At 30.7% G+C, this 22,746-nt stretch overlaps 1 protein-coding gene across 2 annotated transcripts in view; it reads left to right on the top strand.

Annotated features, from left to right (window-relative positions):
• Window positions 1–19,453, top strand: part of LOC111041891 (WNT1-inducible-signaling pathway protein 2) — a 162,331-nt gene extending 142,878 nt beyond the window's left edge. Inside the window, exons 5-8 of one of the 2 annotated variants that reach the window (XM_022326336.1) lie at window positions 5,842–5,930; window positions 8,120–8,249; window positions 12,300–12,499; window positions 17,753–19,453. In XM_022326336.1, the coding sequence (XP_022182028.1) occupies window positions 5,842–5,930; window positions 8,120–8,249; window positions 12,300–12,499; window positions 17,753–18,130 (797 nt within the window). In that variant the 3' untranslated portion in view covers window positions 18,131–19,453. Of the gene's footprint in view, window positions 1–5,838; window positions 5,931–8,119; window positions 8,250–12,299; window positions 12,500–17,752 lie in introns of both variants that reach the window. The other variant, XM_022326335.1, reaches the window with a different exon arrangement.
• Window positions 19,454–22,746: the final 3,293 nt, after the last annotated feature.

Here is a 22,746-nt window from a genome sequence, read left to right as displayed (position 1 = left end):
TTAATTTATGATAAATACCTACATATTATAAAAAAAGCTCTTCTTTACTTTTTAACATTAATGCTATATAAAAAAAATCACTAAAAAAATCTATCATAATATTTTACCACATTGTCGATTACAATAATAGGTATATAATATGATATATTCACAAAGTTTTAAATATTGTGTTAGAAGTTAGAATATATCTTATCTTTATTTTAAAAAATAGGTTTATACTATACAGATGATTTATAAAAAGTTTCCATTAAATTAATTTTGAATATATTTTTATGAACATGCATTATTATTTATTATTATAAGCTATAAATACATACGTCTTGTGAAATGCGATTAATAAAAGATCGATGATTTATTAAGTCATCTTAGTACTAAATTGCATCGTTCATATTTCATCATAGTTTCCTGAGGGGTTGATAATACGTTAGTATTTGATGCATACATAGTTTTCGGTTTTCATTCAAATGGTTATTACATGACAAATCAACAAAATACGTCAGTGTCATAGTTATAAGGGGAGCAAAATGTTATTATTCTTGAGCTCTAAAGCCCCCCCCCCTCCGAAATATCAAACTTACTATACTCGGTAGTACCATAACAATAAAATTTTGTAGTCCCCCAAAAAAATATTCTGGCTACGGTACTGAAATACGTTCAACACTTATTTAATTAATGAGGCAAACACGTATCAATTATAATATGCAAATAAAATAACGATTTTATTGTCACGTCATACCTGTTTAATACAACCAATAATAGTAACTAGTAAGTTGTAACTAGTTACTACGTATATTATTAGTAATTCTAAAGTTTATATTCAAGTCAACATAATAACGGTAACGTTAATAGTATTTGATTTAATAAAACTGAAAAAGTAGCAAGCTAAAAGGCTATAAATGAAAAAAAAAACTTGCATCGGAACTGGTACTGGGTCCACGTTGAAATTGTTACGTATGGTAATGTGTGGTGCATTCAATTTAAACGAATACAGTATCACAAAAAACAATCCGAAAACGCTTTAACTAAACATAAAGTGCGATATAATAATTTATTATTAATTAATAAACCCCGATTAAATTGATCACGGGCCGTTTAGTTTTACTTTATTGGTTAGCCGATGTGATACAGGATCCTGGTTTTATAGACGTCGTTTTCAAATTAAAACTACCCCACTATATTTTTTTACGGCCGTGTAGCAAATTAATGAAAGGGATTACAGACCCAGCCCAAGGTTTATGGCCAACACTGTAACCGACATTAAAAACACACAATAAGTTTAAAAAAAAAAAAAAAAAAAAAACGACCGTACTAAAACTGAACACAATTTTACAAATCCTGTTTTTATTGCAACTCATATAAATATGATTCCAAGTATACTCGAAGTAGAGGACTGAATTAGAAATAAAACCACTGTGCCATCGACGTATGTGCGGGCACTTAAAAAAACTAACGCGGCCGTGTACAGTGACAATGATATTGACGGAATTATATGTACTCACCCGGAGACCGTTATTATTATTATTATTATTATTATTATTAATATTATTATTATTATGCGCAAGTACGTGCCGTTCGGGTTGCGGCGATTAACGGACGACCGGCTAATATTTTGTCCTCCGAGTGTGCTGTGTATCCGTCGGTACACATTATAAAATAACACCAACATTCGCGATATAATATCGAATCTACAACACGACTTTTTTTTTCGTTTTTTTTTTTTTTTTTTTTTCGTATCACCATGAAAATAATAATTACACGAGCTACATGCTTATACAGTTTAATAACAATGATAATTATTATTATTATTATTATTATTATTATTATTATGACCGGAGCCACCAGAAATTCGCGTTACGAAATACGCGGGAAAATTGCGACGCACAACCCTCTGCACCCTTCACATTTTTTCACACCCTTAGCTCGGACGAGTGGACAACCCTACACGATATCTGCTGCACCATGTTATGCTTAATTCTGTTTAACATAAAGCGTAATGTATCCATATATTAACATGCGATGCGCGCAGATTTTTTTTTTATCATTCTCGTCGCAAGCCACAAACACCGCAAGGCTTTCTTCGGTGTCGCCATACAATAATTTAATCTCCCGTTCTGCACGAACCCGTGAAACCATAATAACATGGTAAACACATTCATGGTCGAAGGCATAGCGGGCTTCTGACTTGACATTTTTGAACGGCATGACCGCGATGATAACTCGTTTCGGATACGTTCCGTTCGTTGGGGTATTAGGTTTATAACAATATATTATTATACTCGTGCCACAATTCATGCGACTTTCCCAAAGGCCATCCGGGTCTATATACCACAGACTTTATATAATTATAATATAGTAGACCGACCCGTAGTCTCTGTAATTTCGTACCAGATACACGCAAGATATTTTACATTTTTGTCACTCTGAGTTTTCTGAAATCTTTCACTCCGCACCAATTCGTCATTTTGCTGTTGTCAGCTATGTACATGATGTGTACAAATATAAATATGAGTAATAATATTATAATAGGTACACATTATGTACGCAAAATGTTAATGTTATGGTCGTATAGTTATTATAGATACTAGATTTTAATGACTACGTAAACGAATACAACGATTATATATAATATTATTATGTTTGGTTATTATACATATCGATACAAAGTATAGTTTTTATCCGGCATATAAGTATAAATGTAACAAATATTATACATTTTAATATATTGTAGGATTTTTCAAAAATTAATTTCTCAATACATCAATACAGTCAGCTGTAACAACACGCGATGGAATATTCTCAAAAGCAATAACGATAAGACATTAAATATATTCTTAATTTTAACTAAATTTGGTTTGACGCATAATTTTTAATGACGTGTTTTTTTTTTAAAAATAACAATAGAATATGACAACATAGTGGGAAATGAGAATCCGTAAAAACAGAAAGTTGTGAAAACAATAGGAAATGCGCATTCGTGTACCTACATTTGTTTTTTTTTTTTTTTTGTTATAGTGAAAACTTTCTGGACTTTCTATAATAAAGTTTTTCCAAGCATCAGTTAAATAAAATGTTATTCGAGTGTCTTTTTAAGGTTTTATTAACCTAGAGGTTTCCAGCCTCTGCACATAATTATTTTTTTTCTGTCTTTATCCACTGCAACATTCCTTCGGAGTACTCTCCAAAATTTTTATTCTTCCAAACCTTTGTTATTATTTCACATTATTTTCTCATTCCGTCCACTTAGCTTTTCTAACAATATACTACTCCGTAACGTTTCTTTCATATTTCCCTGTACAGTGCACACGCAAATGTACACATTCATAACTGTAAGAACGTATAATTATGTTCTATTTAACTATTTCTCCTTCGTCGTTGTTACACTTAAACCGTTTTAAAATTCCGACATGTTGTATTTCATTGTTAAAGCGTATTCTTCATCATACTTCTATATAAGTTTTGTACGTACATTTTCACCCGAGCCATTAATTATTATTATTATTTAAATGTATTCACACTATTAAGCTATTATATTTTATTCATGAGCATCAATATTTTATTAATATATGAGTATTTTTAACAAGAATGTTACAACACCTTCCCCTTGGTCATATGCATATTTTATTTATTTCAACGTACTCAGTCAATAATGGCAAATATCTCATCTGTAAAAATGAGATATGTATTGGGTTATGCATGGATTTAATAATACGTCACATAGTTTGTATTTAATGATGATAAAATAATATTTAATGCATGTATGCTCTAACCAGAACTCTTATAATATTTATCATTGCAAATATAATGAAAAAATCTTTATAAAACAATGTGAAAAGTAAACTAATAATTTAATATTATGTCACGAAAAATAATTTCATCTACTTTGAAATTAGTTACATTGAAAACGTAGCTAATAGATTTTAATTGTATGCAAATTAAGTGTCGTTTTTAAACTCTAACTGTCGTGCTATCAAATCACGTTCATTTTCTCGGTCTCTGAAAAAAAGTACTTAAAGAATAATAAAAGTTTATTAAGATTATTTTTTTTATTATTATTATTACCTTGAGTCTTATTATTATTACCCTGCTGCAGATTTTTTTTTTTTATTTTAATTATTCATGATCCCTAGAGACGATATTAACTTTTACCTCGGCCGATAAAACCTACAGCCTATGAATATTACTGTCATACTATACTAGATTCAATTATTTTTCCATTTTGGTTATCCCATTTCTCCTAATAGAAACATATTTACTGAATGGTACTTAATAAACACCTGTATGTAGTTTAACTATAGAGGTTTGTGTTTTTCTGTAGGTATCTGCTAATCATTTTCAATAAGTAATTCCAAATTTCAATAGTATGCCATATAAGCGTTGTAGCTGTATAGCTCTGATTATATTATAATAAGTAACACAATTTAATTTACATAATATATTATTATAAAATAGTATAAATAAAGTTAAGTTAGGTTGGATATTTTAAAATTAAAATAAAAACTAAATAAATACTATCCTAAATTTTAATTATTACGGTCTTCATAATAATGACAATGACAATATTTAGTAACTACCTACATGGGAAAAAAAATTCAGACTTAACAAGAAAAATACTCTCTGTGTCGTCTCACTATATATTTACGATCTACATAATATCAAGCAATTGTTAAGGATTTATGACATCTGTTATTCTACAAACCAAGCTATCCATTCTGATAACTATATGCAAGTGGTCACAGCCATCTATCTATATATCGTTTCTACCAATTTTCGTTTCTAAACCACCAAAATTCGATTGTGGGTATTTTGGCCGCAGAAATTACTCCAAAGAATACTCCCCGAAGTTTAAAAACAAAAAAGTGCGGCATCTCATTACAATAAAATTGCACAGATGAAAGTGTTGATAGTGAGAGACTTCTTTTTCAAGAATACTTACTTTTTAAATTAACAGCAACTAAAACAAAAAAATATACATATTACATATAAAAATGCATAGATTATACAGTTATTAAAACATAAATACTATTAAAAATTTGAAAAATATTTCATAAATAAATAGTCTTTTAGAAGTAATGAGAACAATTTGATTAAATCCTATAAAAATATTATAGTGTTAAAATAGATATGTTTTATATTTAATAAACATATGAATACAATATTTTCCATTTGCATATTGCGTATTACATGATAAATATATTAATATTTTATTTCAACATGAAACCTAACATATCCACAACATATTAATTGCATAACGAACAATTAAACTGATTCGCTAATCACCTGTTATTTATGCTATTTCAATTTTATTTACAACGTAATATTTATTTTATTTTTAATATTAAAAACATGTAAAAGAAGTATTAAATAAGTTCTAAAACTATATAAAGGTTTGTCATAACATTGTTTTACCCATTAGATTTAAACTTGAAAGTTTTTTACTCTTTAACATTTTTTTCTCTATGTATTATTTTACACGTGAAGTTATTGCAGGTGTGTTTACTGCTCAATATTACTCAAAATGAGCATTGAAAACTGTTAAAAGGTCGTATTTGTTTGAAAAAAATTTAAATGATTCATTGAATCTTATAATCTGCCTAGTGCAGTTTTTTGATCATTCGCGAGTGCTTACGGTATTATTAGTACGATATGTTAGCAAGTATCACAACGGCCTATATCATAGAACCAAATATTACTAACAACAAAGACCCTACTTAGATAATCATCTATTCTAATAAATCTGAATTTTTAAATAACAAGAAAAATATTGCCGTGTAATAATTTATTTAAAATTAAAAAATGTGTATTTTATATTGTTTATTATAATTTAATTTTTTTTTTCAGTAGTAAAAGGCTTGCCGTGTACGGTGTACAACAAGACGTACGACAACGGAGAAACGTTCAGACTAGATTGCAGAACGCAGTGCACGTGTCAGGTAATTGAAAAACAATTTATCATTTATTTGAGGCAACAATTTAATACTTCACATTTTTCACAGATCTGCATTTATTGTCATTGTTATTTTGATTTTTAGTAAGGCCAACAAAAAGTATTCAGTTCAATACAAAACATTTACGTTTTACTTTAAGACAGTTTTAAAACTCGTGTACAATTTTTAAAAAAAAACCATTATTATACACCGGTATACCTATGCTTTTTTTGAAATGGTGTTATATTGTTGAAAAACAATACATTTTCTGCATATTGTTCTATAAAATGATTAAAAATGTTCATAAAACTATAGTGTCAAATGATTTCTTAAAGAAAAAATTATTGCTTTATTTTAAACATGAGCTCGCCAAACATAGAATTGTATTTGCGTTTGTAATTAAACCAGTGTAACTCGATCACTTCACAGTGTTAGACTACCTAAAACAAATTAAAAATAGTTTTATTTACATTTTAATAACCATGCTTTGAGTTTTAATGAAAAATAATAGTTTAATTTACGTACATAATATTTATTGAATTGTTATCTTTTAAATCTGAATCTTATGTTCTAATTGTAATGATAAATACTAAATAAAAATCGACATCTGAGTTATTGAATAATGTTAAATAGTTTAATCATTGACAATAAATTCATTCATTTTTATATTCATTGTTATAATATCTTTACCTAAATATCACAACAACAAAAAACTATGGTGATACTTTTCGATTAATTTTTTAATTAAAGTTTTGTTTCATTTTAATACTATAATGCTTCGGCTATTTTAAGTACAATAGATTAATATTATGAACTAAAAATAACCTACGATCGTAATACCTTTTGAAGAAAATATAAGACTACAAATTTATATTGGTCATCAATCCATATACTTTTACTTATCTCGTGAAAAAGTTATTATTTAAATTTATGAATACTATGTATCGTTCGATATAAAATTCAAAAAACACCAAAGATTAACCTACTGAAATTTTCAAAAGACCCTTAAAAGTGACTTATCACAGTATGTATATTGAATAACCAGCATATAAAATACACTAAAATTGTTGAAATAATCATAGGATATTATATAGATACATACGATTTATGTGCATAACGCACACATAGTATATTAAACTAAACAATGTCACTAGAAATGTTGAATAATTAAATAAAACTAATATTAATAATCATACTATTTTATATAAAATATAATTGTTTAAAAGTGTTCGCTTTAGTATAGATAACGGTGCTGTGCTGCTGTGTAAAGTGTACAACCCCATTGAGTAAATTACATTTCTTCAAAACCATTATTATACTATATATACCATATATTATTATACACGACGTAAACAATAATTATACAAGCTCAATGCAATTAATATGTATCATTTGACGTATTATTTTTTTATCTACAAAATTTCAGATTTGAATCATATTTTATAATTTACCTAGTTAATATTATGTGGTCAAGAAAACATAAATTTGACGTGCTTGTCTAAAAGTTCTTAATTTTGTGTAATACTCATAAAAGCTTCAAAATAAATTGCAGATTTAAAATATCCTCTCCTAACACATATTTTCTCGTGTATTGGAACGAAATTATTTTCCAGACAATTTCCAAAACTGCAAAACCCTGATTTAGCAGTAAGCCCCTTATATCGTTTACAGCTTGCCGAGAGCAATATCACCTTGCATGTTATTAGGTTTGCCACAGTGGCGTCGAAGCCTGTGCTTGTATATAATTTAGAGGATGACATTTATATACCTAATAATATTTTGTTCGAGATTATGTATATCTTTTATGGCGACCTGGGCGCTGGTCGTAATAATAATAACAATCGAATCCTCGTATACAGACCTGATTCGTTTTTATTTATGGGACTGAAATGGTTATTTGCTGCTAAATTCCTTTTCAAATCGAATTAAATGATGACATATTATCATAATCATAAAAACTTTCCATTGTGATATTTGTGACTACAGTAAAATACGAAACCTAATGGAAAGTTTCTATACCTACGGCGCTTACATTTCGAACATTCCTGGGCAAGAGCCAACAATACACAAGTTGCAGTTTCTACTTTCTACCATAGCTATAAAATAATTAAAAAATAATCTATGATGTACAATATTTTATTGTTTTCATGGAACTGAATGGTCATTCATATCAGTTCGATTAATTGTTTTTCCAGAACGGCACTTATGCCTGTGCGTCGTTGTGTCCACAAGAAAATATATCTCCTCAAGGACTTTGCAGGCATCCCCGATTGGTCGAAGTGCCCGGACAGTGCTGCAGGGAATGGATGTGTGACAACGTGAATAGTAAGTGATATACGGCGAACGCATTTTACTGTGATTCGAAACATATGTTTACAATACGAAATACACACGACAAAACATATTATGTTATAACGAATAAAACAATATTTTTATACAAAAATACATTAACCATGAAATAGGTAGGTACAAAACTATCGATTTAAAATCGACGGTAATAATATATTGTGAGGCAATAAGGGTGGGAAAAGAACTATTTCAATCGCGAACAATGTTTATGGCATGAGACGCAGCTGAGGGCCTCAATTTGCCCAAGACTGAAATTGCCTTCGCCTCACGAGCCACTAATACTATTTTTTGTTACACCTCTGCTACCTCCGAAAACGTCTCTATCAATATTACGGTTACTCCATAATGAACTGTTCTTCGCGGTAATCGATACATAGATACACCAAACTGTTTCATAGAACAGCACGGAAGTAACCCACCTACCGAAACGTATTCATGTACATCGATCTGATTTGGACAGAAGTGGACGTTTTAACTTTTCCGCTCGTATCATGGATAGGAAAAATGCATTCGTTCTCCGTTAGATGGAAAAGGGTCATTTTACAACCCTTCAAACCTAACCTTGGAACGAAAAAAATATTTTTAATTCCGTCGGTATAGAGTCGTGGTGTCTACTGTTTTATTCCTATACTTCCATTGGTTCAAATGTTCGTGTTTGCTTTTCTTTTTTTTGTGGTTGGTTAATTTAACCGCGTCTCAGGAACACATGACAAGTCGAGATAAAAACAAAACAAAACGATTTTTTCGAGAGATTGGTATAAACAGGAAATTACATTGTAATATCATAGTCTCCCGAAACAACGCATCTGCACGCTCTGGCGGATCGCATTCGGGCATGATGTGGTGGTGACGACGAATTGATAACGTATTTTCAGAGATTACGGAGGCGGTGGGTTTCGATCAATGTTTCAAATGGTCACACACACGCACACACACACACACACACACACCCACACACACACACGCACTCACGCACACATGCACCTTTGTGCGGCGCTTATATGCGACGTCACGTTCAATTTCAAAAGAGCCCTTCGAACCGGAATAGCGTACACGGAGGCCGAAGAAGACAGAGAGAGAGAGAGAGAGAGAGAGAGAGAGCTTTTAAAAACCATGCACGCGAGTGGAGCACTTAAAACATACGCCACAAATCCTTCGTTCTCGGTCGCTCTCGCTGCGACCGCGTCTCTCCGTCTCCCTCGTCCGACCACACGAGCCGTGCGCCGGGCAGACACGATTCGCGGTCTCGTCCCAGGCGAAACGGAAACGCGCGTCTTCGTTGTACATATTTTATGGTAACGATTAATATTATTATTATTATTATATTATTGCGATTTGCGGCGTTATCCGCACCGTATCCATTATTCGTGTTCTTGTGTTATTGCGCAATTATAACGTCATAAAATATACTGTCTCGCCGTCATAATGGAAATTATATTGTATTTCCGCACAGAGTTTTCGAGTTTTCGAGAAACAGCGGTGTAGTCGCGTACGTATACACAAAACTATATACCGCCCTTGTAAGCACACGGATATAAGTACCAACACATGACATCCGACGAAATGAATTCATTCATACACTAAATAATCAATTTGATAACAATTTCGATTAAAAACCATACATCACCAACTATACATTTGACTTAATCGTCGTTCTTGATTTACTCCACTATTTTATTGATGACCAAGTCTATTGACAGAGCAATATTGAACACCCGAACAAACTAACAAACATTTTTGATTTCCGTGAGAAAAGAAAAAAGACTTCCTGTTAACTAAAATCAAGGTTTCCATTGTACTGTTTAAAATAAATACAACTACAGAACAAGTGACGTACGCAATATAAAAGTAAAACTAATCAACTTATATGGCTCCAAGTTACAGTGCAGATATTGTGTAGTAATAATTTATAATTGATTATTCATATTTTCCAGACAAATCGTAGACAATTGTGTAGACTGTACGATAAAAACCACTGTATGAAAAATAAAAGTATTCATATTTATGCGTATAGGTTGTTTTGTTGAAAATTATGATTCATCTTGGAGTATTATGAAAAATGCTATCGAAAATATACGTAGTACAGCATATTGAAAATCTAAATTCATTTTTTTGAAAATCTGACTCTTAAAATGTATATCAAATAATATTAAACTTGAGAGCATCTATAAAATGTTATGTTCAGTACTTCAAAAGGTCCGAAATTGTTTTTAATTTTAATAATTCTTTGAAAGAAGCTGCATAAAACTTTCACCATAAACTAAAATATACAAAATTGCCAAATTTTAAAATATAAGAAAAATCATGAATGCCATGACAGGGTGACTGGCAAAGTATAAATATGCACTGGAATACGGATTGTAATATTAACCGTATAACGTTAATTTGAAATTGCTGTAGCGTATAAAAATTATTTAAAGATATTTTCTATATAAATTACAAAAAAAAATGTTTTTTTATTTATTGATAAAAATATATGGTAAAAACAATGTACACATGTAAACCAAAGAGTAAATATTAATTTTATTATTTTCCTTTAAATAAAGTTTTGTGTGCACAAATAATAATTTTACACTCGAACATCAAACATACATACGTTTGTACCTGTGTATAATATTATTTCAAATAACAAACTCGGGCATTTCCAATGAGAAACGCCTGCTAAATGTTTTCTATTTTCACCATCGAATTGTGCATTCCCTCGTTTAGTTAATGTGCTCTCTTTTATAGATTGTAAATTTTCATTAAACGAATTTCAAAAAAAAAAAATGTATAACAAACTTTAAACAACGGTTGGTCCTCAATTTTTATTTCAATTCCACAAATTTTAAGCAAATTTTAATTTTAATTTAAAAAAAAAACTTTCTCTCAAATAATTAGAATTTAAATAAAATCATTCATTTAGAATTAAATTACGTCCACACGTGGAACGCATTTTGTTGGACAATTTCCCTTAATCATATAATAAATCAAGTTTTCAAAGGCATTTCACAATTTATACATATATATATATGTGTATTATATTTACACTAGAATTTTCATATGTGTTACGTCGGTTCAAAATCCGGTGTGCACATTTTATTTGTTCCGAGCTCTCCCGCAGCTAAGACGGTAATTAAGCATATATACGCGTCACATACCAACTAAAGTCATGTTAGATCGTGCACGCACGCTTAGCGTCCGGACTAATGTGCTGGAAACGTGAAGGGATTAGAACATAAATTGGGTACCGCGTGCGAAAGATCTGAAGGATATTTGAATCATTTAGTGACACAGGAAAAAGAACGCGAAATAGTTGCAAAATACACATTTCAAATTAACGTTTCTTTTGCCAGAGTTTCTTTTTCCCCCCTTTTATTCTTTACTTTGCAGCACACATATTGTTTATTTTACGCCTCTTTAATAATTCCTATGCTCCTTTCTTCGTCGCCAGCCTAGATGGACCGGAAAAAGTAATGGCCGACGATGAATAATTTATAGCTAAACCGTGTATTTGATGAATTTTTAAGGTTCTTGTCACTTCGGAACACACCATGCTCGAGACCGAGATTGAATTCAATCGACCGGATAAGCCTCGAGCATGCCGAACACGAAATTGATTGATAAACCATCCCGGTCACGACAAATTTTCAACAATTGATGAGATTAAAATGCCCACAATAAATCGTTAAGTTTTAATTAAAGACGAAATATAGTACCTATAAATAATAGATAATCAATTATATACGACGTATTAAAAACAAAACTGGAAGAAACATGGAGTAGCCATGGGAATCATTAAAAATAACGACTCCAACGACTGACGAAGTATTTATATGGTACTAATAAATGAACACACGTAATATTACACAAATACTGTTAATATTCAAATTATTTCACGAGTTATCAAAAATGATTAAAGATGAAGATGTTTTATCACGTTTTCAATACTGTATTAGGTTTATAGAATAATAATAATATAAATAAATTTAAAATGTATTGAATAAAAACAAATATTTACCACTATATATGTATTTTTTTTTTTAGTGGAAAGGCCGCCAAATTGTGAAGCATTAGTGACACCTTGGGCGGAATGTTCGTCACAGTGCGGATTAGGCCTTTCTAGGCGCATGTCTAATGCAAATGAAGCGTGCAAGCCTAATAACGAAACTAGACTTTGCCAAATTAGGCCGTGTCACTCACCACCACTAGTGAATGCTAAATATGCAAGACATCATCATATTAGAGTAAGCATAATATTATACTATTTTACCATCATGATATCACAATACAATGAGGACATTAGCTATAATGTCAAATGAATAGTGTTTATGGACACAATCGAACAAAATTTAGTAAATTTTCATTTAAACAAAAAAAACCGAAAGTATCAATGGCCTTTTTCAATAATAATATAAGTAACTAAACTGTCTAAACTCATGCACAAACATAATGTATTTGTTGAATTTCATATAAACGTATAGTTTTAGCACCCAAACCATGAACTCAGCATACTACCAATGTATATACATCCTAGCATTGATATAATTTATTATACTCTATATTTAAATTATATTATACATTTTGATAAATTAATAAAATAAATTATTATATTTAGCCTTGAGCTTTGACTTAATCTTACTTATAAAATTATTAAAATACACTAATATGCTGAGTACTAAAATAATTATGGTTGTATAATATTTATAGTTCATAGAGAAGTACAAAAACAATATAATAAAGGGAAAACTCATTAGTTTCTAAACATTTTAAAAGACCAAATATTAATTTATGTATATTGGCATTTTATGATTAAATTAAAATAATAATATGTTAACTTTTTCAAAATAAAAATTTAACTTACATTAGTGAGAATTTTCTCAGTATAATTTTATGAACCAGATTAAAAACAAAAACTTTCCAGAAAATCTAAAAACAACATTCAGAAGTATTGACGCATCTAGACTCTTTAACATAAATACATAATATACTTAATAAAATGTTTTGATGTATAAAATTATGTTTCCGCTATAAAGATTTATGATGAAGATTCTTCCCTATCTTATAATCCGTTTATAAAAAAGGCAGAAAATGCAAATATTTGTAGTTGTGACAAACGACTTGAACCACTTTAATATTCCTAAAGCAATTTAATGTAATCATGAATCAAAATTCGATTGAAATATAAATACTACGTATTTTTGAATTTATTATAATTTTTGAGACTATAATTATCACAGAAACAATAGATACACTGACTTTAAGTTTGTATGAAATAAAATATGTGTACTTGAATAAACATATTTTACTATAATTTAAAATTTGTATTTATTTCATCATCATTATGCACTATAGTTAATCAATTTATGTTAGTTTATTTTAATAATTAATTATTATTTCGACTAAAAAATTATATGAGGAGATAATTAAAAATTAAAAAAATTATATCATTATCAAGAGATTTATAAATAACATTTTAATATATAATTCAAATTTAATTGCACAACTTTGTAGACCATAATATTATATTTGTCAGTGATAACTTCAGTTCGCCGAAAAAAATAACACAACAAATCATACAATTTAATAGAATATAATATTATTTTGGTCTACACTAACTCACGTGCAGTCACTTTTCATTTTAAAGCCTGCAGAAATAGGCTTTTTTATTTTTCCAAAGCTCCGTCACCAATTCGTATATATTTTATATTATACACTACTCCGTCAATATTCAAGTGATTTACGTAGTTAACTTGACGCAACGTGTATAAATTATAATTCAATTAAAAACCAAAAATATTAATTATTTTATGTACCTACAACTACCTACGTGTATACGATGGCGGTCTAATATATGAACGTACCACAACCATTCAAATAAAACACATATATATATATATATATATAGCACAATATTTAATTAGAATTTATTTTTTATGTGCTTTCTTCGAGTCGTGTCAAATGAATATTGTTTTAATGACGAAATAACGTTGAACCAACTTAAAAAACAGTTTTTTTTTCTGGTTTTATTACTAATACTTGTACGTGTTTGATAAAAACCCCGACATCACGTGAAACTTGCCATTAGTGGTAAAAAAAAAAAAGAAAAAATACGTTATATCGTTCAATGTCCATACGGTGTATACGAGTTGTAAAAACTGAATGGTTAAATGGAATAAAATAAGAACGTAGTTCTGCGTAGATTTAAAACCAACGAGACGGAGGAGTACGTGCACTGCCACCTTGATGGTGATGCGCCCGACCAACCACCGTTATCCCATCATCGTCCTGATAAATAATTTTTTTTTTTTTTTTTAATGCGAATTCCATTATTCATGTTCAGAACCCTCATGCATTGAAGGATAGAAAATAATACAATTTTTCACGACCGAAACATCTGGTCGAATGCTGGCGCGGGCGTCGGGAAGGGGGAAATTTGAATGCCTTACTATTGCACGTCACGTCTACAGTATTTGTCGTCGCGGGTCGTGTTTACCTTTTATTTTAACAGCGCTCCGTCCCGTTAGCGTGGACAAGTTGCTTCTGGGACAGGGCAGACTAATGGGCGTACCGAAAGCGAACGAAGCGATAGGGGGGGGGGGGGGGAAAGACAATGAATCAAAAATATTCCTGTTCTAGTCCGAAAAGTCGGTCGACAACTTTTACGCCTCGGATTCAATCTGAATAGAAATTAGTTTATTCTTTTATTTCCTATGCTTCCTTCATATATAATATATTATCGTACTCTTTTGGAAATCATAAAAGTTACTTACAGCGTTAGCGACGAAACTTTTACCGATAACGATCGTAGAGGATATATTTTTATTCGTTTTAAGGCCTGGGTATAATAATAATTCATTGAAATATTTTATTTTCGCCAAACACAAAGACACATTTCAGACTATTATGCAGAGAATCAGTTGTATTTTTAAATCCACACCAGATTTAAGAAAATAAAAATGAACCATGTTCACTTTAATATTCTCTCCACGCACAGAGCATTAAACTACGATACGCACACGAATGAATGTAACTAATTAAAAATAAAATTACCACGGTCAATAGTGGGTAAATTTACATCATAATAATTTGAATGACTTTTATGTCCGTTATTTGAAATATGTAAAATAAAATATAAAAAAACAAACACAGACGTGATTATAAAGGTCAAACAATATTTCAAAATTTTTTATTTTTTTTTTTTTCGGACGTTATACTAACCACAGTGCTCTTTTTACATTACTATCATTTTCATGTTTATAATATTTTGTATTTCATCACTGTTCACAGTAGCCAATAATGCTAAAAAAATCTTATCAAACTCAACTCATTTACCATGTGGATGAGTATTATAAATAATTGACTCTCAAGTACCCACGTCGTATTGGCGTGGTCTAACTCAAAGAATATACGAGAAAATGTCTATTCCGCCGACTAACCTATTTGGCTTCTGTCACAGTTTATAAAAGTACCTACTACCCCAAGGCTGCTAGTACTATAGTCTATAATAACGGTCTCTCTATATACGCGTTTCTTTGACCACAAATTCCTTGCAGCCACCTTTGTAATACTATATACGAATACGATAAACGCGTTCCGTTTAATATCCCCTATCTCTTACAGCTAAATCGTCTAGTTTGAATGTATAAACCGCTATTCAGTCTTCTTGTTAGGTGTTTGTATTCCGTCCATTTAGAAATTACCTTCGTCGAAGTCTCAAATGATGATAATGCGTGCTACGATTCGCACACTGCTAAATCAATTATTATCACAACGTTTATTTATATTTTCTGTAATACGTCTTTGATTTTCTTTTTTCCATCATCATCGTCATCGCCCGCCTTTCTCGACCAAACAGACTAAACAGTGTTTAATATATTGTATACTTTCACCAGTTAGCAACGAAAATAAAATATATACGTCTTCCCGAGTAAGGGAACTGTAGTACTACCATACTTAACACGGTAGGTATTAAATTATTTCGCAATCATAACTTTAACAACACTATATTAACAGTTTTTAATTGCATTTCACAAAACACGGCCATATAAATTCGATTTTCCCAACGTTTATGCAAATAAATTGTAGGCACACCGGTATAATGCGATTTACTAGGTACGGTAATTGAGCGTGAAATTCGTTACCACAAAAATAATATACGTAACAGCGATTTAGCCGAAATAAATTTCATACGAATAAAAAAAAATAAGCCCAATCAATTATGTGGGATCGGCATTCAAATGTGTATTTCAATTATTTCAGCTCCGTTCAATTCATATCCTAAATAGAGAAATCGCACAATAATACACTCGAATACAAACAAAACGCAATTGCTGTAATTCATAAAATTTTTATTTTTACAAAACCTTATAGCGTATATATTATATATCATCATATGTGATGTATATTACGAATTATAATATTAATAATACAACTAATAATATGACTTAATGAGTATGAACACATTTGTAAATAAAAGGAGGCGTTAATATAAATTAGACCATTTCACTCGATTTTTGCACCTCAGTAGTAAAAAAATTATGACACGGCGTTATGGATATGCATTTCAGGGGCACATTGATGGTCATTCCTATATAGGAACATAATGAACATGGTATTCGAAATTACCAATGTTATACCATAATGATTATTGATTATATGCTGATGCCTGTTAAGTTTATATTATAACTATAATAATAACTATAATTAATATACCTAACTACAAAATGTATATGTATTATTGTTGTATTATGTTTTGTTATTAATACTGTAAAGGTATATGCTATTTATTACCAATGGTAATATCTTGATTACAACTACATTGGTAACTTTGACTTTTCGGCCAGACTTAAATTCAATATGGCATATTCATGAATATAAAATTATCTATGACTGTGGGTTACTGAAAATTAATTTTTTATTTTAAAAAATTATTCTAATAAAAATAAGATTTGAAATTAATATGCATTAAACTTACACAAATTTCGCCATGGTAAAGTAGATATTTTATAATAATTGTAAGTTGTTACTAACAATAACCTACTTAAATAACTATTAAACACAGAAATATATCAATCATTATTCTAATCGAATTATTCGAATCGTTCGAGGTGTTTGATTCGAACTTAAGTCTTTCTAAAATTTTGAGGATGGTTTAAAGAGTTCAGGACTCCATCTCTAATATTATATTTTTTTATTATCGTTTCTGTCGTTAACAGTTTGGGCCGTCGACTCGAGGCTTTAAAAAGATACTCGGGTCTAGTCCAGTGGCGTATCCTGCAGATGGTGCTCAAAATTGTACTTCTAATTATTTTAAACACAATTTTTGCAGTTATCATGGTTTTTTTTTTTTTTTCTTTTTTTAATATTATTATGTAACTGATCAGACCACTCATCCCCCCCCCCCCAAAAAAAAAAAATCCTGGATATACCACTGGGGGGGCCTCTACGTTTTAATTTCGATCCTCATACATATTTTTTGTGCCCGTCTGATTCTGCAGAAGGGACACGAGTGCAAGGCGACGATCAAGTCGACGACACCGGTCCGGCTGAAGTTCGGCGACTGCAGGAGCCGGAAGACTTTCCACCCGAAGCGGTGCGGTGGCGCGTGCCCGTCCACGACTGGCGGTGTTGGTGGAGGCAACAGCGGCGGTGGAGGCATCGTTTGCGCCCCCGAGCTCAGCACCACGGTCAAGGTGGAGTTCCTGTGCCGGAGCCCGGTGGAGGGCCATGACCGGCTGGACGGCGCTGTACCCGGCGACGACCTTTGGGAACCAGTGCGCAGGCCCTTCTCGGCCACGGCGGACGATTACGTCCACAGCGTGTACGTGGACGTCGAGTGGATCGTGAAATGCACGTGCCGGCGGCACGCTGACTGACGACGGCGGCGGCCGTGAACCGCTGGGCGTCTGAAGCCGACGCCGATGCCCCTGCAGCAACCAGCCGCCCGCGACTTGGCCGAACTGTGAACGTTTATTATTTTACATATTTCAATAATCGCGACACACACACACACACACACACACACACACACACATACACACACACTTACAGAACACACAAACCACATGACGACGGTGACGACAACCGAGTTTTTTGAGAGTTTTTGTTTACGATTTAAGATCGACGTTTATTATTTTTGTTAGAATTATTATTATTACTGGGGCGTTTCTCGATCTTTGAATACACGCGACCAGGTTTGCCAAGTGATATTTTATTAAAAATTTGTTTCCACTGAAATCTTTGCACCCACCAAATATAATAGTTCCCCGCCGGTTTCATTACTTAGAAGTTCTATGGTTTTTTGAATGAACCCCCGGCTCGATGGCTCGGTGCATGTCAATAATATTATTTATTTTGTATTACACTATAAATATTTAAAAAATGTTTTAAAAATGAATATAATTGTATGGTCAGCTGGACCCACATAATTATTCATGACTCAATAAATCTGGTCTTTACCCAAATTTTGAGAAACGCTTCATATTTAGGTAGATAGATTTGAGTACGCATGAAGTATGCATCGTCAAAAATATGAGTTTTGAATTTTATAGATTTTTTTTTCGCGTATACCCATATTATATTATTATATAACGTTTCCCCCGCAAAGAGTACCCTCACGTCCATAGATGGAGTTATATGAAGCCAAAAATATCGTTTGGATCCCAAAGTTTAGAAACGCAAATTCCATTCATTGAGGTGATAATTTTACAAAAAGCCTACAAATCCCATTGGCAGTATCGCTTTCGAAAACAAATATACTTTGTAAGAATATTCAATTCCGTGTTTTTGAAAAATAAAATACGCTCCCTGGAGGACCAACTGTAATATACTATTATATTTTCATCTCAAACGCGCTAAAAAAACAATCACTAATAATAATCGCCCGTTAAGAACCATTGTAGTTATACACAATGTAACTATATATCATTAACTCAATTTGTACATAACGCACTCTAAAATCTGACGTATTTTACAAGTAGTTGTTAATCATTTACTCCACTTATCTACTCTGTTTTTAAAAATAATGGGATTCGTTGTATGCATAATAATTACATACAATACGCCGTAGGTATAATATTATATATTATTAATTATTATGTGCATCGTACCGACACGCATAATCAAACGAATAATATTTAAAAAAAATTGTAACAATGTTGTTACAAAATATTAAATTTTTATAATATTATATTATGATAATAACGATATTATATAATATTTATAATATAAATGTATATTGAATTATATATATATATATATATTAACAAGGGTATAATTTGGATATTTTTTTTTTTTGCCAAAATTAATATATTATATGCTTGTAAAAAACACATTGTTTAAAAATGTACCGTTTGGAATTGTATGTACTAGATTAATGTTATGTGAATAATGAACTATTATAATTATTATTTTTATTTTGTTGTTGTTGTAAGTAAGATATGAAATGGTTTTGTCCTTAAAAGCTTCGACCACACTGCACCATTTTATATACTCACCACACGTACCTGCATTATACATGTATAACATTAATATCCACATATTTGATTACATAAAAATAGATCTCTATAAATAGGTAGGTACCTACGGTCGTTTCATACCACATGTTGAGTATCTCCGTATGCGATGAGGATTTCAATTCCTTACACATTTTCAAGACATAACTAAGTTCGATTTGTTTGCATTGAAAATTAAACCTTTGGCTTTACAAAATATTACAATATAATTCGAAGACACTGTTCACAATTGATTCGTAATAACATCATATACGACGTAGTGCTCACACATTTCTTATTTTCCGGTGAAAAGTTTTATGTTTTATCTGTTGTATAATATATAACATGCTTTTTCAGTATTAGTTACGTTGTATTATTAATATTAAGTGTGATTGACAAACCTTTGCAGACATCCAATGATTCTTTTGGGTTTTCGCCGGAACAATGTTACAGTGATACAATATCAGCACAATATTTTGCTATTATTGTTCGTAGAAGATGTTTACGGTTGTTAACGAATAATATTGAACGATTAATTCAAATTCCTACAACATAATTATATCATTATACACTAAACCTAAGCCAGTAATAAGTATTAGAGATTGACTTACAACACTAAGGAGGCCAACACTAAGGTATTATTTATACAGTGCCTTAATGGGATATTTTTATTCTGCCCTCACCTCTAGGTCCTTCAATATTAACATATCCACACTTTGTTACCTAAAATATACTAAATAATAATAACATTATAAATTGATTTTGTTAATATAATACAAATAATATAGAAGGGTTACAAAATTGAAAAAAAAATGTATAAATGTTTTTGTTTATTAACCAACAGTCAGATTATTGTTTAATATTATAGACGTTAGAAATTATGAACATTTCGCATAATTATATTAACTAAGTATTAAGTACTTTAAATATCATTTTGTCATCATGAATACGAAAAGGCAAAAAAAATGTATAATTATATTTTGTTAACGTATAAGATATATCGCAATTTGTAATATTTAATCGAATTCAATAAAAAGTTATTATTTGTAATGTTGAATACTTTTTATTCCATGAACTCATAGTTCTGGCACCATAATGTACAAAAAAAAAAATAGTAATTATTAATACACAGGTACATTTTGATTTTAAATTATAATTTATTATCAGTACCTATAGTAAAAGCCATAATTATATGACTGTATAATGCATGAACTGCAGACTGTGTAGTCATAATTCATGGTGCAGACTTTTAGAATTTAATGTGTATAAATGCATATAGTGACATAGTACCCATAGTTGGTGGGCAATAATTGTATTATAATAATTTCACATTTTAATACCTATACGGCTATACACATGTCATAAAAAGCTATTTTTTTTAATGTAGGTATACATCTACATAATATATCGCATCGATGCGATAATTTATTACTATAGAAATTAGTACCTACTTGTTTACCTATTTAAATATTATATCTTGCCAACTGAAGCTATTAAATAAAATGTACGAATAACTTCAATATCTTTTCAGGCCAGGAAAGTGAATCTAGTTTGTAGTATACATTGTCCACATATTATATTATGAATTTTTTTCTGGAGCACCCATATTAACCCATATTAACGGTATGACCTGAATGTTTGTTTACATTTTAGATTCTGAGCGTGAACGTATTGATTTTACAATGATGTGTGTTTTTTTTGTGTTTTCGTACACGATAAATAGTTGAAATAATGCTTCGATTTTCAACTTCAGTATTTTTCCTGATGGTGTATTCGGAAGGTCAAAATTTAAAGTTTCTCAAAACAATTAAGAAAAAACAGGAATTTTCCCTCAAAATTGGATTTCAACCAAATCGATTTTGGTTTTTGATGTGAATCTAAAAAAATGACAACGAATACAAGAAATTTGTGGGTGCTTTTTTAGTTGTTTTTTCTGTCTGTTATCACGTTTTGGGGCAGAAAATGTCACCACGCCGGTAAACTTATACTTTCACTTGGCCGAAACATTCAGTATATTTTATTGAGATTTGGTAAGTAACAAAACAAACTGTTGGTTAATATTCTTTATGAGTCCCACGTGAACACGATCATGTGACCCATTCGATTATCTATTCTTATGTTGGAAGTTTGAATAAATAATTCAGGTAAAGCTCCGAAGAAAAATCTATATAAATAATTCTATCCATAAATCGGTATTATATTACTGTTGAGCATCACTTTAGTCATGTTCAGTGCATTAGCCTAAAACTCTATGCTTGCTTGGGTATTAATTATGTTATGATATAGGTACCTAGTTAAAAACAGCTCTAATTTTAACTACTTGCCTACCTATTTAAAGCGATAAAAGCTATTTAATTTCCCTGTACATCATGTGGTGATTCTAACTATGTAGTAGGTACCAGAATACCAGTATTTTCCTACAAACGACTATATTATAATGGGTATAATTATAGTTACATTATAATGAATAGTAATGTCAATGTTTAATTGGCAAATCAAGTGGTGAGATGTCCACTTAATACCTAATATTTAATTTATTAAGACGTTGAATATACAATCAACCTACACAGCAATTTATCATTACAAACGTATTATGATTTGATCTAGATTTATTTTTTAATTTCAATGGGCGTTTGATTCTATAAACCAGTAGGTAATTACAACGTATAATATTATATCGTCTGTCCGCTGCATATTTATCTGCAACTCACAACGATTGCTGTTATTACCGAACTCTCCTTTGAGCCAAGTTATATCAGTAAATCACGGTATGCACTATAATATGCCCTTATATTATAAGCCGATAAACTCGTTATGATTTAATAGAGTGTGCCTTTGACATGTCGTGACGTCGCATATAAAGCTTATTGTTACTTATGTCACAAAATCTTATATAATAAATAAATAATAAACGGTTTTTAAACTTATATTCTTTTAAAATCATCAAAACATTTTCATATCACATTTTTGTTGTGTTTATATTTCAAGCAGCTTCTTTG

This window comes from Myzus persicae, unplaced genomic scaffold, assembly GCF_001856785.1.
Source record: "Myzus persicae strain clone G006 unplaced genomic scaffold, MPER_G0061.0, whole genome shotgun sequence".
Taxonomy (NCBI): domain Eukaryota; kingdom Metazoa; phylum Arthropoda; class Insecta; order Hemiptera; family Aphididae; genus Myzus; species Myzus persicae.
This window is presented reverse-complemented; position numbering and strand designations above follow the sequence as displayed.